This window comes from Typopeltis vanoorti, chromosome 12 (genome assembly GCF_054136105.1).
Source record: "Typopeltis vanoorti isolate ZY-2024b chromosome 12, IOZ_Tvanoo_1.0, whole genome shotgun sequence".
In the NCBI taxonomy this organism is placed as follows: domain Eukaryota; kingdom Metazoa; phylum Arthropoda; class Arachnida; order Uropygi; family Thelyphonidae; genus Typopeltis; species Typopeltis vanoorti.
The window spans coordinates 137,257,928-137,274,959 of NC_143560.1; the positions used below are offsets into that span (position 1 = coordinate 137,257,928).

General features: G+C 40.6%; 1 protein-coding gene across 2 annotated transcripts in view; it reads right to left on the reverse strand.

The window, feature by feature from the left end:
- Positions 1–17,032, reverse strand: part of LOC150101247 (E3 ubiquitin-protein ligase Rnf220-like) — a 119,991-nt gene that overhangs the window by 89,829 nt on the left and 13,130 nt on the right. For both annotated transcript variants that reach the window (XM_090401901.1, XM_090401899.1), the window contains exon 2: positions 12,196–12,895. In XM_090401901.1, coding sequence (XP_090258027.1) covers positions 12,196–12,895 — 700 coding nt within the window. The remainder of the gene's footprint in view (positions 1–12,195; positions 12,896–17,032) is intronic.

Below are 17,032 nucleotides of genomic sequence, written 5' to 3' on the forward strand. Positions count from 1 at the left end.
TATCGAGCCATTTAGCTCACTCATAATAAATTTAGTTTAATCCTTTATCCAGGTGTGAGCAAACAAAGTTGGCGCCTGAAAGTATCTTCAAGACTGGGTTCAGGTAGTACAACACCTGAATAAAGGATTAACCAAGTGTTTGCTCACACTTGGATAAAGGATTATCCAATCCAAGTGTGAGCAAACAAGGTTTGCGCCTGAAAGTATCTTCAGGACTGGGGGTAAGGTGGGACAACACCGGGAAACTCGTTGCAAAGTTGGAGCAAGCTACCAACACTCCTATCTCAGTATCTCCCATAATGCAAAACACATCTCCTTGCGGATATGTCTAATGTTATGCATTAAGGGAAGGGCCACAACCCAGACTAGTTTCGATCTTTATTGAGGTCTCTTCAGTGGGAGCCAGGCCCAAGTGGAGATACCAGCCAGAAGCATTAGCAAAGTGTTTGCTCACACTTGGATAAAGGATTAAACTAAATTTATTTTAGTCTAACCAAGTGAAAAATGAACTTTCAACAAATAGCTCACTCATAATTTATGCTAGGTTAGATTTAAGAGCTTGTTGTTGATGAAATGCGCGCGAGCACACACATACACATATATACACATATAAAATTGCTAAAAGAATAAACAAAACCCCGACATATCGTGTTCCGGTTTTGATTATCAAGAAAAGTATATGCTCCTCTTACCGTTATACTAAATATCTTCGTCTTTCGTCAACCAGACATCACAAAGTTCTAGAGAAATCAGGATGCTAACATCCACTGCATCATGCCGACATCCACTACCATCTGGATGCTAACATCATTTCATCCACCGTTGCGAATGGCTAAGCCCATTCTTATTCCATCTTTACATCCCCCCCCCCCTTACGCCGCCAGCTTGGAATAATCTACAACTTGAAATTAATCCACATCGAATATATTTAAAAGAAAGGCAGAAAGAACCGCGTCTTCTGATTTCTGCCCCCTTTTCAGTCTTCTTAATTGACGGCGAAAGCCTCTGTAACCAAACATTTCCTACACCGCCTGGACTTGAATCGTTGATTAAGTTCTTTGAACTTAATCTACGATGACCGGTCGGGATTCCGTTCCACAGTCATTTATTGCTTGTGTCATTTGCCTATTCCTGAATATTGCAAAGAGATGTCATTCCATGTAGTCCGCCATCCTTCTGTGCTTTGCAATTAGAGGCTCAGCTTCCTTTCTGACCGCTCATTGCGGAGATGAGCGGATGACATTTTTTATCCAACCAGACTTCACCATGCAGGCTTACTCAAGACTCGCGTTTCCTCCACTCTCTTCCCGCGATATGTCAACATTTTTTCCCTTCACTGCGAATAGTTTTGCGGACGATTCCCTATTTCCCATTACAGTCTGCCAAAACGTGTGATCTCCAAGATATCGGCAACCACTTTCATAATGTCCTTTTTTATAACATTGTAGAGAAGGAAGAAAGATAATCTGCTCTGATTAAAACCTCTCTAAGATCGCCTTTAATTGGGTTAATCTCTCCTTTCTCACTTTCTCACAGGAAAACAAAAAAACACTTTTTTTTTCAACAGAATAAAATATCAGGGGTTGGTAAAATGTTCTGGAGGCTGTTGAAGACGCTTGGAAATGGATGATAGAGTACTGTAAAAGGAATCAAGGATGACAAAGGTGCATGAAAACTGAAGATAAGGATATCCTAGATGTCTGTAGTAATTACTTTGAAAGGCTGTTAAATGAAAGAAGCAATGAGAGAACAGTAGTATAAAACATTCAGGAGTTCGTATCAATACTAGAGGTAGAAAAAGCTACTGAAAGCCTGAAATGTGAAAAGGCAGCTGCAGTACATGGTATTCGATCAGAAGTGCTCAAATATGGATTAAAAGTTTTCCAGGGCTTCACTTTCAGAAGTCCTGGTCAGAAAGTCGAATTCCAGAGGATTGGAGCAGCGCTGTCATATTTGCATCTCTACAAAAAGAAAAAGAAACCTGAATGCGAGATGACTAACATGGAAATTTCTCTACTAAGTATTAGCATTTATGCAAACATACTTGAGAAAAGGCTAAGAAAAACTGTGGAAGAAAAACTTGGAGAAGAGCAAACCAAGTCAAATAGAAGTTGCTATGATCAGATTTTCACTTTACGACAAACAGTTGAGAAGTCAGGGAATATGACAAAGGATCTGTACTTAAGTTTTGAAGATTTGATAAGGGCATACGACAAGGTGCCCACAGGAAAGCTTTTTTTCAAAACGCCACAATTATATGGATTAAAAGGAACGTTATACAGACTAATAAATAGTCTATATTTCTCTTCTTCTTCTTCAACCTTTTGGTTCTGTCCACTGCTGGACGAAGGTCTCCCCCATGATTTTCCAGACCACTCGGTTTTCTGTCTCTCCCATCCATCTCACTCCTGCAGTTTGTTCCAGTTCATCCCTCCACCTTCTTTGTCTTGCTCCATCCATTGGTCTCCACTCTGTTGTTTTTCTAGTCCATCTCCCATCACTACATTTGGCAATATGGCCAGCCCATCTCCACTTAGCCTGTTTAATGTATTTTACAATATCCGTGACACCTGTTTGAGATCTTATCCAGGTATTTGTCTTCCTATCTCTTAATGTTATTTTTAGCATACTTCTCTTCATGCGATATTGTCTGGTTCTCAGTGTTTTGTTTTGGGCTTCTGTTAAAGTCCATGTTTCTCCTCCGTATTAGGACAGGAAGTATGCACTGGTCGAAAGCTTTCATTTTTAGACTCATAGGGATGTCACGTCTGAATATGTCTCTCATTTTCCCATAAGCTATCCATCCGAGGTGAATTCTTCGTTCAATCTCTTTTCTTTGGCAATCCTCAAAGGATAACAATTGGCTCAAATATACATATGAAGTAACTTGTTCTATTTCATGGTTTCAACTTTGACAGTTCTTTGGTTTATGTATTTATTCATCATTATTTTTGTTTTTTCTCTATTTATTTTTAATCCAATTACTTTGGAGGCTTCGTTTAGCTGATTTAGCCTTTCTTCCAGATCTTCAAGATTATCTACTATTAGGATAACATCATCTGCAAATTTCAGATGCTGTAGCCTTTCTCCATTTATGTTTATTCCTTTTGTTTCCCAATCAAACCTTCTGAAGACCTTTTAATGCAGCTGTAAATAGTTTGGGAGATATAGCATCACCTTGCCAGATGCCTTTTTGTACTGAAAACTTTTCACTTTTTTTATATGGTTTAATTACAGAAGTTGCATTATTGTAAATATGTTTTAGTGTTTCAATATATGGTTTCTCAGTTCCCTGGGTTTCAAGTGCTTTTAGTGTTGCAGATGTTTTAATTGAATCAAATGTTTTTTCGTAGTCTATATAGACCAGACATAAGGGTTTATTGTATTCAATTGATTTTTCGATGAGCTGTCTTAATGTGTGAATATGGTCCAAAGTATTGTAATTCTTTCTAAATCCAGCTTGTTCACAGGATTGCATTCCCTCTAGTTTACATTTTATTCTATTCATAATTTTTGTGAAAACTTTATATATGGTGGGGAGTGGGCTTATAGGTCTGTAGTTTTTAATTTCTTCGTTATTGCCCTTTTTAAAAATTAATATTAAAGTGAATTGTTCCAATTCACTTTAATATTAATTAAACAGAATTTTTCGGAATTTTCTCTGTTTTAGGCATTTATTAAAGAGTTTAGTCAGCTGTTTGATGACAAGGCTTCCTTTAAGAAGTCTTCCACAATTCCATCTTCTCCTGGGGCCTTTCCATTCTTCATTTCCTGCAGAGTCATTTCCACTTCACCTTGTAAGATCTCAGGGGCATCATGTTCTTCCTCAATAGAGTTATCCATAGATGATTCTTGGATGTCTCGGTCTTTGTCTTCATAGAGCTCAGTATAAAATCCTGAATTCTTTTGGTTATTGCATCTCTATTTTTTATCAGTTCACCATTTTTTCCTCTTACAGCAGCTATTTCCTTTGTTCCAACTGATAATGTTCGTCTTGGGACTTTCATATTACCATTGTTTTCTATTGTTTCTTTAATTTTCCTGGTATTATACAATCTAATTTCATGTTTCATCCTTTTACGTATAGTTTTACAAATTTCCGCATATTCTATTTTATTGGTGTCATTCAAATCGCTTTTCATATCTCTTCTTTTCTTCATCAGATCTAAGGTTTCCTCTCTTAGTTTTTCCTCTCCTTGGTGCCTTTTTACACTTCCTATTTCTAGTGCACAATTCAAGATAGATTTTGTTAATATTTCATTAGCATCATCGATGGTAGCAGCTGTGTTTAACTTTTTTAGTTCATTTTTGAGTGATTCTCTATAACAGCTTTTATTGTGGTAGAGGTTTTGTAGATTCAAAATTCCCATTTTTTGTTGATCATTACTTTTGCTCTTACTAGTCTGTGGTCACTTCCTGTATTAAATCTATTAAGCACTTGGTATTATTTATTATATATCTTCTGTTGGAGAGGATGAAGCCTATTTCATTGTATGGTGATATGTTTATTAAAAAATATGGTAGTGCATTTTTGCACTACCGCTTTGTCGTAAGCTCTTTTTGGGCGCTGTGAGGATGATTCTTAAAACTAAAGAAACCAGTTTTGGTGACAAATCTGAAAACATGGATGTTTTTAAGTATTTCAGCTTCCTTCAAGATCCTATTACTGGAAGATTTCCGACCAGATTTTCAGTTTCGGATGCATACGCCTCTTTGTGAGGGGGGGGCGATAAAAGTGTTGAATATTAGAGGGGCCAACTATGATCGCAGGGGAGCAACTGATAACAGCTTTTAGGTTTAGTTTATTTATAATTGATTACAAAAATCTCCTTTATTTCATTAACGTATGCTTTATAATTGCTTTGATTTCTTGAGAGAGCGGAAAGATCCGCCCCCTTAATCCACCAGTGAATTATCTGCTGTTTCTGCAGTGTGGATTCTCAAGTCAACCATCTTCTCCTTCGTAAAAGGCATCAAAAATCTCATTTCCTGAAACATTTTGATATTTTCGTTGTAATACATTTTGTCCGGACAGAAGTTTGAAACAAACCTCATTTAAGCGAAAATATTCGAAATGAAGGGAGTGCGGTTATTGGAGAATTCGGACAATAAAAGCGAGGATAAACAAGACTTGAATGCACTTCCTCGTGGTTTCATTCAAACCGGAGAAACCTCATCGTAGAATGTCGAGTTGGAACTGCAGCATTTTAAGCTTTCGCGTTTTACGACCGCAGTATCTTGGCCGTAGCGTTAACTCCACAAATCTTGGAATGACATCCAAAACAGGAAGGGAGAAGTTCTTAAACACGTGCGACCCACTGCACAACTTCCCTCGAAGACGCAGAGGAGCTGTTCCCCTTCTGCTAACAACGACGTTAAGCAGAGCTGTCATCGGCCACCCCCAAGTACTTTCCCGTTCATTTACGGTCTTGTAACAACTCCCCTTTTCTGTCACCTGGTAATATACTGACAGCCCCGTATTCTGTTGGTGTCGCATTAAAATTTACGCACGGTCCCCAAAATCGCCTCTTAGAACTGCATGAGATGGACACACACGCGGCTACCACTCTCGCCGATACCCCGCCTACCCCCACAAACGTCACCGACGGCGATCTCGCACGTGTGCAGTTCCTTTGACAACGCAGAGCAGTCCTTTTTGTGTCCTGTCGACCATGTTCGTGACTTCTCCCCTCTAACTGCCGCCCAGTTGGGAATCCGACCGACAAAAGGGCTGTGACTTCTTCTTCCTTGACCTCTGGGTTTACAAACTGCGCCCACCTGCGAGTCGTCAACGATCGTCCGATGCCCATGGAGATCAAACGGCAGCCGCTGGCAGCCGGAAAGTTGATATCACCAAGAATAAAATCACCACAGTCTGTCGGGATAATTTAGTTAGCACAGCTGACGGAGGTCAGCAATAAGCACCTTGTACCAGTCGGACATATTCGTAGCAGCAGGATAGGCCGATCCTTCTTAGTAGTAGTGCTGCACCAATGCTGGCATCGTGGGTGACCGAAAGTCTGTGTTTGCGCGTTCGTATGTGAAGACCGCATACAGAGTTAAGGCCATCGATGATGGGAATAAAATGTATCGTATTGCTTTCTTGGAGCGAGAGGAGGAAAGGCGATTCTTTTGGAATACTTCGGTAAAACGTTAGTAAAGTTTTGCCAAAAATCATACGCGGCGTATAACCAGTAAATAGAGACTATTTGACACTCCAAACCTTTGTTCATTAAGATACTATCATGGAAGGAACTACAATGCTAACAAAAGACGATAAATATATATTTGGAATATTTCATTTCTTGGGTCTTTTTTTGTGTGTGTGTGTGAGAGAGAGAGAGAGAGAGAGAGAGAGAGAGAGAGAGAGAGAGAGAGAGAGAGAGAGAGAGAGAGAGAGAGAGAGAGAGAGAGAGAGAGAGTGTGTGTGGTGTGTGAGGAGAATGAGAATGGTCTCAAGCACAGCCGAAACAGTATCTTCTTTCCAATTTATAACCTAAAAAAAAACGGAGTTTCTCTGATCGAAAGGAACTGCTTCAGATGGTCGCACATCATTCAGAAATGCAAAAAGACAAAACGCACTTCGCCCACTTCTCATCACCTGCATTGAACAGCTACTGCGCTGCATTTTTACAGCACCGTAATCGACGTGTGCGCCGTTGATTCGCTGCAATTTATGAAGAGGAGGTCGCATTTCAATTTGACATTCTTAATTCAAGACGGCTTTTTGCTTAGCCGTTGGCTCGTGCAGCGAGAAACTGTTAATGGGCGCAAGCCAACGGAATTCGCCGAAAACGAAGTTGAAGTGAGGAACTTGCGGATTTCTTCGGCTTGGGGAAGAATTATTTGAATGCATTTGCTCGCGGGATTTCTGTCCAGTGTAGTACTTTTTTTTTTTTTGAGTCTGCACTGTTGTGAACGCTGACAGCGACGACAAAACAGTTTGCTGAGTGAAAAAGAACGAAGCTGCTACAACCGTCAGGAAATTTGCAGAAGTGGCGAGGATTGTAACCCCACGCCACTGCGCTTGCCCATCGGACTACAATTTAGACGAAAAAGTGTTTTCTGTCGATGTCATTATCGCTTTAAAATTACGGCCAAAGCAACTAAGACTGTGTCGCCCGTGCATTTTTGTGTGTTAATTGTGTGGGTTCTTCGGGTCGGGCTTTTGTTTTTCCCTCCGGGAAAAACAAACGTCCTCGTATGAGACGAGACTGGTTAACTTGCTTTCAATTGAGAAAAGAAAACTGCAGAACAGTTTTAAAGAACAAACACAACCGATCGTAAATCACGGAAACATGTTTTTTTTTCTATTGCCATTACGCATGGTATGATAATATATCTAGAACATGTGTGTGTGTATATATATATATATATTCAGTTGCATATATATATATATATATATATATATATATATATATATATATATATATATATAATCGCTTTATGCAATGCGATTTCAAGCTTTAAAGTATTGCGAGCGATTAGAAGATAATTTATTTGGTACACACAAGATACGATCTCCGAAGATGCTGATTATTCGCATTCGCATCAAGGATCTCATGAACGCCTCAATTAGTGCTAAAATTGGAAATTAAGAAGAAAAGAAAAGCAGCAAAAATAAAAAAGTCCATCCAGCGTCAGAACGCCATTTGAAGGATGAACTTCTTTCTGAAATATTATGAATGAAGTTATCTAATATTTTATTATTATGTTATAATCACCGCGGACATCTTGTGCGTTGGTGTCTTTTACATCAATTGCGATATATTAAGACCTCCTTGGCCGGAGTTGCGCTTTGCACAAAGAAATTCTGCATTCACACTTAACAGTTTATTCAGTTGCATTCAATGACTTATCGACCAGTGGGGGTAACTGCGATTTTTGTCCACTTCCTCCCCGCAACAAGGTTTCGATGGCCTTTTTGAGAGCCATCGTTATCCTTCCCGTTATTCTCCCTCCCCAACCCCGTTGAACGCTTTCATTAAACCCGCGAAACTCTCGGGGAACTTTCCCCTCCTGTCATTGTGAGGATTGGAGAGATGGCGGGTGCATCATCGCCGCGTTGTCCAGATTAGACCCACAAATTATTCTTATCAAACTGTTTTGCCTAAATAACGCGCTTTGGATTTACTCGGAGTAGCGGCGAAGAATTACAGGATGATATGCGGAATCTTGTTTGCGAGATCACTTCTGCTCATAATTTCCCATCGCCGTTTAAAACGCTTTCGCAGAAGTGTGCGAGCATTTGGACAGGAGCTTCCCGAATGGAGTAATTTAGGGACTTCGTGCGAAATCCGTTTGCATCACGTAATTTTTTTCTTTTCTTAACATCTGGAAGATTTCTCATTTTAGGAGATGCAGACCTGCCAACTACAATGCAAAGGAAGTGCGTCCCTTAAGTTACTGATGAGTTTGACATTTTTATTTCCAATTTTCAGGCTGTTATTTTAAGGACTTGTGGAAACATTTTAAGCTCTCAAACGTCTTCCGATATTTTTAGCCAAAACATTGATTTCATCTCCATCTTCCTAGCTGAATGCTGTCGCATAGTTTGTTATTAAAGGTAGCTGATTTATGGCATTTTCCTAGGATTAAATAAATCTTATTCTAACTTCGGGAAACAATAGCTAATCTCGTCGTATCATAAATCACGAAATGCGTCGCGTTCTTTCTGCAGAAACTCGTGTGAGGAATTGCGAAGAATTCATTACTATGCCAGTGAAATGCAGAATGACAGTCAGCGAACAACACCCTTTTCAGTATTTCCTACGAGTCACTTTGGCGGATGTGCGTCTCATCCAGCGCGTCATCTTACACAAGATTCTAATTTTCTAATAATTCTGATAGTCCATCCGCACTGTAAAATCCGTTTATGTAAGATATTCCACCCACTCGCCAGATGCAAGTATCAGTTAGCGTTCTTAGAACAGCTTAAATCTTCAGTAAGTCTTGACAAAAGTTGGATTAGCTTGAAGGCCCAACCCCACTCATTAACACGGACGCCATCCGATTCTTCTCATATTCACCTCGGGAATTTATTAGCCTTTATTTGGATCTGGGACAGAATTTGGAGTGAATGGTAGTAATCGGGGGGGGGGGGGGACTGGCGCTCCTTCATATCCAACCAAAACTGCAGTTGAAATTCATATTTAAAGATCTTCATCAAGAAATATGAAGATCTGTTTGTTGTGTATAATCATTTACTGATTTGCTAATACAAGAAAAAAAAAAAATGGGGGGTTCTGTGTTCAGTTTGAAACATTAAAAGAAAAAAAATTTCGGTGCGGATGCACCCATTCCGAGCTAATTCTGTAGTCTCCTATTTCTAGTTTCAGAAATGTTTTAAAAATAATCTCGCGAGTTTGTGATGAGAATGAAGTGGGAACAATCAGGATTAAAACAGAAAAGTGGCTGCTGGTCGTTGTAGGCTTATTTTGTCTTAACCCCTTTCGTATAGGTTAAAACAGTATTTATGAATATATTCTCGCGAGCAAAAGTATAATCTTTGTAGCTCGAGTCAGGACGGCTTTCATATTTTCAGGGCTGACCCTGTTCTGCAGCTTTTGTTTCGAAAACCGCCATCATTTCCAGATATCTGTGAGCAATTGATTATTTTTTTTTAATTTTACTAAAAAAAAAAAGTATAGAATGCTGATTTTTTTGAGAAGTTTTCTCAGTTTTGAAATCTAGAAGGAAAGTAAAACTGCCAAAACTTAAAAACGCAGAGGCCGCAATCTTGACTCGAGTCAACGATGCGCTGACTCTTTCAACCGAGCAGCAGAACGGATTCAAGCGGCAGCAGTTTAGGAAAGTGAGATTCTTTCCAAGGAAAGAGAGAAGAACGAAGTGAACAAAGCGCCTAATTTTTAGTGAAGTAGCAAAGGTATTCTCGAAGTCTGTGTGAATACAGAAGGTTATCACGTAGCTCTCGTGATGCCCCACCCTTGGGGGTACATTTCAGGAATTTGATGTTTATTCGCGAATAGAACAGCGGTGCGTATTTCTACAACAAACCATTCAGAAGGTGGGGTGTCAGAGAAGCGACGAAACCCCTGTCACTCTCTGTTATTGTATCCATATTACAATCCAGAAGCAAAGCAACGAGCGTACAACAAAACATCTCCTCCCCCCATATCTTGAAAGCTGTCTTCAAGATCCAGCAAAAGAAAAGGCAGTGCTCCTCACTATTCCTTTGTCTATCGGCTCAACAATTCACACCATACTGCGGAAATTAATTGCAGTGACAAGGGGCTTTTCTTCTCTCTCTCTCTCTTTAGTCGTTATTTTCATGTGGCTTTGGCATTTTCTAACCTGTATAGGTCAGAAAGCCCTGCCTTGTTTAAGCCCTGTTTAACTGGGTCATAAAAATGTCAGAAACGTCCCACAAGCGGGTTAATATTACAAACATCGCTTTCAGAAAGCTTTCTCAAGAGGCATCATGATTTGGGTAACGGAATTAAGAAAAAAATGTGCATTACGTTTCAGACTACAACAGCGAACCTTCGGCGTCTTACGATACCCACCAATTCTGAATAAGACAACATGCTAAAACATGAAATTTGTAAAACGCATGCAGATTATAATTCGAGACAGTTTATTTATTTTTTAATTAACGAGGTAAAAGAAAAGTCACGAAATGTTCGCAGGCCGTTTTTAATCAAAGAACGGAACAGAACCGAAAGCGCATCTCCAGTGGACACTTGCCAGGATGCATCATCATGTATCAACTGATACGTCCACCGCTTTGACCGCTGGACAATATTTCGCAGAGGTAAAACCCGAACAAAGCAGCTTGTGTATGTATTACTAGAGGGCGCATTAGAGAAACTCACGAGAGTTTTTGAATCGTCATAACTGAGCTTGCCTGTAGGTGGCGCTTCTACACACCGGAAGTATTTTCTGCAGAAATTTGTTTTTCGGCTTACCTGAGATGGAATGATGGAAGGTGCAAAAGAAAAAGAGTTGTGGATGCGCTTTATTAAAGCAGAGTCTGATCTGCATTTACGAAAGGCAGCATCGAACTACTGCTTCGAAGACGTAATCGACCAGCAGTGCTCTGCTGTTCCGGGTATTGTGATCGCATGAAGAAGGAATAGTGAATGGCCTGAAACCCGGATGCAGCGCTTCCTTCCAACCCCTTCAAACTATGCCGCATCCTCAAGATAATCACGTGCAAATATGAACTTTTCATTTCAGTTTGGAAATGCATTTACTTGCAAACCTTCCAGTGTGTGATGATCAGTCAGTGCCCTTCAACGTTTCCACCCGCGCATCTCCGGACAGTATCCCGTTCCCGTAAAAAATCGCGCCTCACCACTTACGAGATCGAAGGTATCTGGTAATTGGTGGGATTTTCCACAGCATCGTCGTGTGTCATCACAATAAGAAATACTTTTGATACGCTCTTGAAATGCTAATATCGCCAACAGCAGTACGTTTCTCTCTCTCTCTCTCTCTCTCGCACGCACACACACACGCGCAGGGAGTTAATGATAATTAATATTAACATAAAACAAGCTCAAGGTGTGCGCGGTCCGTACACTGTAATTAAAAAATAACCCAGAGAGAGAGAGAGGATGATGTGAATATTATCCAGCTTCGATGCAACCACTGGAGAACTTATCACTGTGAATTCCACCCCATCAGGTGTCCGATTGTCTGACACAGCCATTGCCGCGAGCTGTATTCCCAATCGCACCCACAGTCTGCATGCATCTGTTCGTCAAGTGTGTCACAGACCAGCGGGTCGTCGTTCGAAGGGGTTTAAACTGGGATAGCCACGAGACGGACGTTGTTGTTGTTTGACTAGCCAACTTAATCTGCCTTACAGAATTTGAAACTGTCCCCCCCCCCCGGCAATGAAATGCTCCCAAAACGATTCAATGAAATTAATTTCGGCAGTAGAACAGAATAACGTTACTCGCGTTTACCACACCTCTGTGTATGCCTACTTCATCGTCACTTTATTCAGATAAGCTAACAGAATATTCATTAAGATTGTGGCGACAACGATTGAAACGTGGATAATCTTCCTAGCCAAAATCGGTGGTTCTTTGTTCTCCTGTTTATCATCACACACGTGCACTGGAGACTCGCAAGCAGACTATTTTCAGATGTGCTCAACAAAAGTGTTTTAATTTTAAATAGAAACAAATTCCCGACGTTTCTTAGATTAAAATAGCTTATACTCACTCTTTGGGGTGAACCTTTCTTCCGGAGTTGATCTATCGATTGACCTCGATCCTTCCGACACGGGCGTTACTGAGAGACGGTCGGGTCCATCGGCGAGCGAATCACTGTCTCTTGGATCTTCGTCTTTCAAGTCCAGAAAAGATCCGATTCCTGAGCTTACCGTGTGGATGGAGCCACTCGAAGTGTGGCTGTTCGAGGGGCTTTGGAAGTTGGAGTTGTCGTTAGTCTGATAACAAGAGGGGATGATGAGATGATGCGGAGAAAGGTCGTTTGGTGACTGGTCCAATTTTGCACATTTCGCCGGAAGAAACGCAGATCCGTGGAAGCCATTCCTGTCCTCGGTGAGTCCCAAAGGACGAAAAGCGCCCCCTGCTGCTGCAGTCAGATAACTTCGACTCAGATTGTGCGAGGCTAGTAGAGAGTGGTGCAGAGGCAGGAGGTGAGCGGGTATCGACGTGTAGGGATCGCTCTGCCCAAACAGCGGCCTCACGGGAAAAGAGGGAGTCGTGAAGGGAACGTGCAGCTGAGAAGTAGCGTCCTTTTCCATTCTTTGCCGAGAACCAGGAAACGATGGCTGACCCTGAACATGGAGAGCGCTTGAAGCGACGTCACCAGCATTCGAAGTCAGCACCATGACTGCAGGGGAGGTCATACTGCTCGACAGATAAGGAGAATTCTCCAGCCCGCTCACGCAGAGACCCTACGGAAGAAAGAAGGGAAGAAGTGTAAAAAGTGAGAACTCGAACACAGACTCTGCTATGAAACCATTATCATTAGTATTTTCCACACACACACACACACACACACACACACACACACACACACACACACACACACACATCAGAAATCTTACCTCAGCATCGTCCATGTGATAATAACAATTAGAACTTTGTTATCATTTACGAACCTTTCTTACAGCAATAATACATCTGAAGTATTCAGTAATTGCAGTGGCGGTTTACGCGCATATACACAGTATTTTAATGTTTTTTTTTTATTATTATTATTCTGAAAAAAAAAATTCCTTTAAAACGTGACCTGCATTCCTGTTATTTCTTAAATGATTTTCGATGCAGTTCAGACGGTAGTTTAGCTCGATATCTAAGCTCGCTGTTCGCAATGTACGAATAAAATATCCGTCGGTGTTCCGCAACAATGAAAAGCATCTCATCACGCAGATCTCCTTGCGAAAATCTAAACCAGAGTGCGACCGATTCGCGTGGTGCTTGTTTTACAGCCGACTGAAAGATGAGACTTCGACTGCCAAATTATAATTAGAGTGTATTCGGGATTTTATCTCGCTTTGTTCAGTTGGGTGGCCGTTGGTTCTCCTGGGAAACAACCAAAGAAGATTTCATCGTAAGAACCATTTTCTTCATCAGCAATCGTTCTTTCCTCGTCACTGTAATGCGCGAGTATGTGTACGAAATTTTCTTTGTAGAGTAATAATAATAATAATAATCGTATGATGATGCACGGCCGTGAGTCCCCTTTTTACGGAAAGGTACGGCACCGTCTCAGTCCCCCAAAATTTTATCCGTGCTCCGGAACCGGCATAGCCGATGAATCAGACCTAATCAGGCTGGGTCAGTATTCCTGGCTGTAATCCGTGTGTGTTCACTGGACCGGTTTGCGGGATGAAAAACCCCAGATAAACTGGTGGAAAAACCCTGCTGTCCACGCCCGAGACCGGCTAACTTGGCTATGGCTGAGGAAGATCCTAAGCTCCTCGCGTCGTCGACGGGAATCGAACCCAGGACCTCCTTCCCCAGGCACATGGTTGCGAAGCCACTAGGCTAACCGCGCGGACCCTTTGTAGAGTACTGGCTTTGCTATCCACGAGGAATATTCGGATACTCCGATTTGTTTTTACTTATTCCGAAATGGAAGCATCAACTTCAACTGTTTCATCATCTGGAAAAGAGATTTGTTGTTGTTATTGTCGCAGTGCGATCATTTGCTGCAAGAGAACCCCCCCCCCCGTTCCTCTCTTCAACTATTGTCGACCAACGAATAAAGGGAACGCAATCGAATGAAATGTGAACAAAATTAAGAATTCAGCAAAAATCTCAGACAGCGTTCATTGGCATTTGTCGCATGGAAGTTTCCTCACTCTCGGGATACCCGTAAAAAAAACTTGCGCTTGTCCCGAATGGCGGATGGCGCAGTCGTTAATCGAAACAAGTACGTGATGCCGGAAAATGGAGGTTTCGCATTGGGTCATTGCAGCAGAGGGCTTTCTGTTAATTTCAATGGATGGTGGCGCACGTTTCAAAACAGGTCTGTGCCATTCAAAATGAGAATCCAAAATTATCGAAGCATTTTCAAATCTCCTTCCTCTGATCAATTTTTGATTACAGAAACAAAAGTGTTTTTTTTTTTTTTTTATATTTCCCATCAGTCACTGAGTATTCAACTTGCACGTTGTTGCTGATCAACATTTACTCTGCTATCTGGATTTACGTGTTCCGCTTTCTTTTTACTGGTGGCGATCCGAGCCTCGATGTCCAAATACTTGTACCGCTTTGTAACTGCGGGTGCACAGCAAAGTGTCGTCGATACTCAATCTTAGAAGGAGCATCAAAGCATCACGGAACACGAAAATTAACCTTTCCGATGGTGAACGTCATTTATTAAAAATTAGATCGTGCAACGACTCTTAGGTTGTGAACTCCGACTTAAACCAGTCTCGTTCGCTTCAATATGAGAATGTTAATTCCTTTCTTGTGGTTTTCGTGTTCCATCCCGCCAGTGAGGTCATTAGCAGCAAATCCATTGCGGCCAACAATTGCACTTATGGTTTGCAGAACTCTTTTTATCTACTTGACAATTCCTGTTAAGTAGATAATAATAACGGAAAAAAGCAAATAATAACGAAATAAAAGAAAGTTTATTAAACTAAAATCCATTTTTAAAAAATTTCCGATCAAATATGTCTGCATACAGAATGAGAGTTCACAACCTAAAACAACCTTTCGACTGCAGGTGCTTTAAATGCATATCGTAGATGAGGAATTCAATACATATGTCGGAAATGAAATTGACAAAGAAAAAAAAATTCCGACAATTCAGAAAGACATTTTTATAACAATATAGTATATTGATTTATATTTTGACAATATAATATTTTGAAACCTCTTAGATTTCGATCTCCGAGTTAGTTTCGCATCCGGCTTTAAAATAATGAGGGATTTATTATCTTAATATAGTATTTTCTTGGCGTCGGGCTTTCTTTCTTTCTTTTTTTTTTTTTTAATTAGAGAAAGGATCACTGGTAACATTTTTGTTTAGTGTGTCCCATAACTGTAGTTACGTCAGTCATCGTTAGTTGCCGATCGGGCACCAATTCGTGTATAAAGTGTAATCGCCGGTATAACAAGTATATGGTAATTATAATGCACTCCTATAGTCAGCTCTCTCTCTCTCCCTCTCTCTCTCTCTGTGTGTGTGTGTGTGTGTGTGTGTGTGTGTGTGTGTGTGTGTGTGTGTGTGTGTGTGTGTGTGTGTGTGTGTGTGTGTGTGTGCGTGCTCCAACTGACAGCCATAGCAGTTTCGTGCGTCTTCAATCATCTTAAACATGATTTGAAATTTCGGTATTTTAATGATTTGAAATGTGGGCGGATTATTTGGGAGAAGTAAAAGTTAAAATTAAAAATCGTTAACTGCCTTTCAGGTGCGATTGTAAAGAACGCGGTTTCGATGTGAATTCCCTTAAACGAATGTGAGACCTTCAGGGTCATGTGACTGCTTTGTAGTTGGCACAATCTGCGGCAGTTGAGACACCTTGCCCTTGTGACATCTCCGCCGGTGTACGCTCTACTGGGTAAGTAACACGGCACCACATGAACTCAAGGTCAGCGAGGGATGGGAGGGGGTACGATAACTGCGCGTTGTAAACTGCGGAGTGTCCTTTCTCTCCTACCTACGAGTTAATTGTTATGACGACCACCTACGGAAATCCTGTCTTCACCTGCGTGAACGTGAACTTGTTTGGACAGCAGATGAACATGAGAGGGCCAAGAAACCTTATCGTCCACGTCGCTGGACGTTCTCGTAACGACCTTTCCTTCTCTTGGTCGTTAGTTGGAAGTTATTACGTCAAAAGAAATTGCGATTTTTTATTACAGTTTTATGCCGATATTTCATAAGAAGATTTCAAACTTTACTCCGAAATATTTGTCAGAAAAAGCGCTGCATCCACGTTTTATACGGAAATTCGTTTTCGAACATATTGCAAGCAGTGGAAACAAAAATGCAAACGTGCCGACGAGTATATTGAAATATCTCGTGTTTATTAAACAAGAATGCGATACATAATAAATGAATATGTAATAATAAGCATAAAACTTAACGAATTTCAATAAATATAAAATTCAAATATAAATAATGAACAAAAACCTCGAAGTTATAATTCATGTGGCGTTTGACATTTTCATCGCCACGTGTTCTCGTTGTTATTCTGTTTATTATTTTAGATGGTTGTGTGTGTCTATATTTTTTTAATAATATCGTATTCTGTGATTTAAAAAAAAATAATCCGAATACCCTACTCCTACTCTTAATGTGGTGGGCTCGGATCTTATTAATGAATCACGCGGCAATTCTTCCTGAATTTATCCAGTCGGTTGCGAAAGCACAGTCGGATATTTCAACTGAATAGTTCTCATTCGACAGCAAATGGATGATGTATGAATCGCGATTAAAAAGGCAAAGAGTGCACTAAAATAATCTGACAAAAGAAGAAAAAAGTGCTAAACAAAATCAGCGAAATGCAATGAATGGTTTGAAGGCAACTCGAAATGCGGAGTTCCCGGATGAGATAAATTGCGAGCTATTT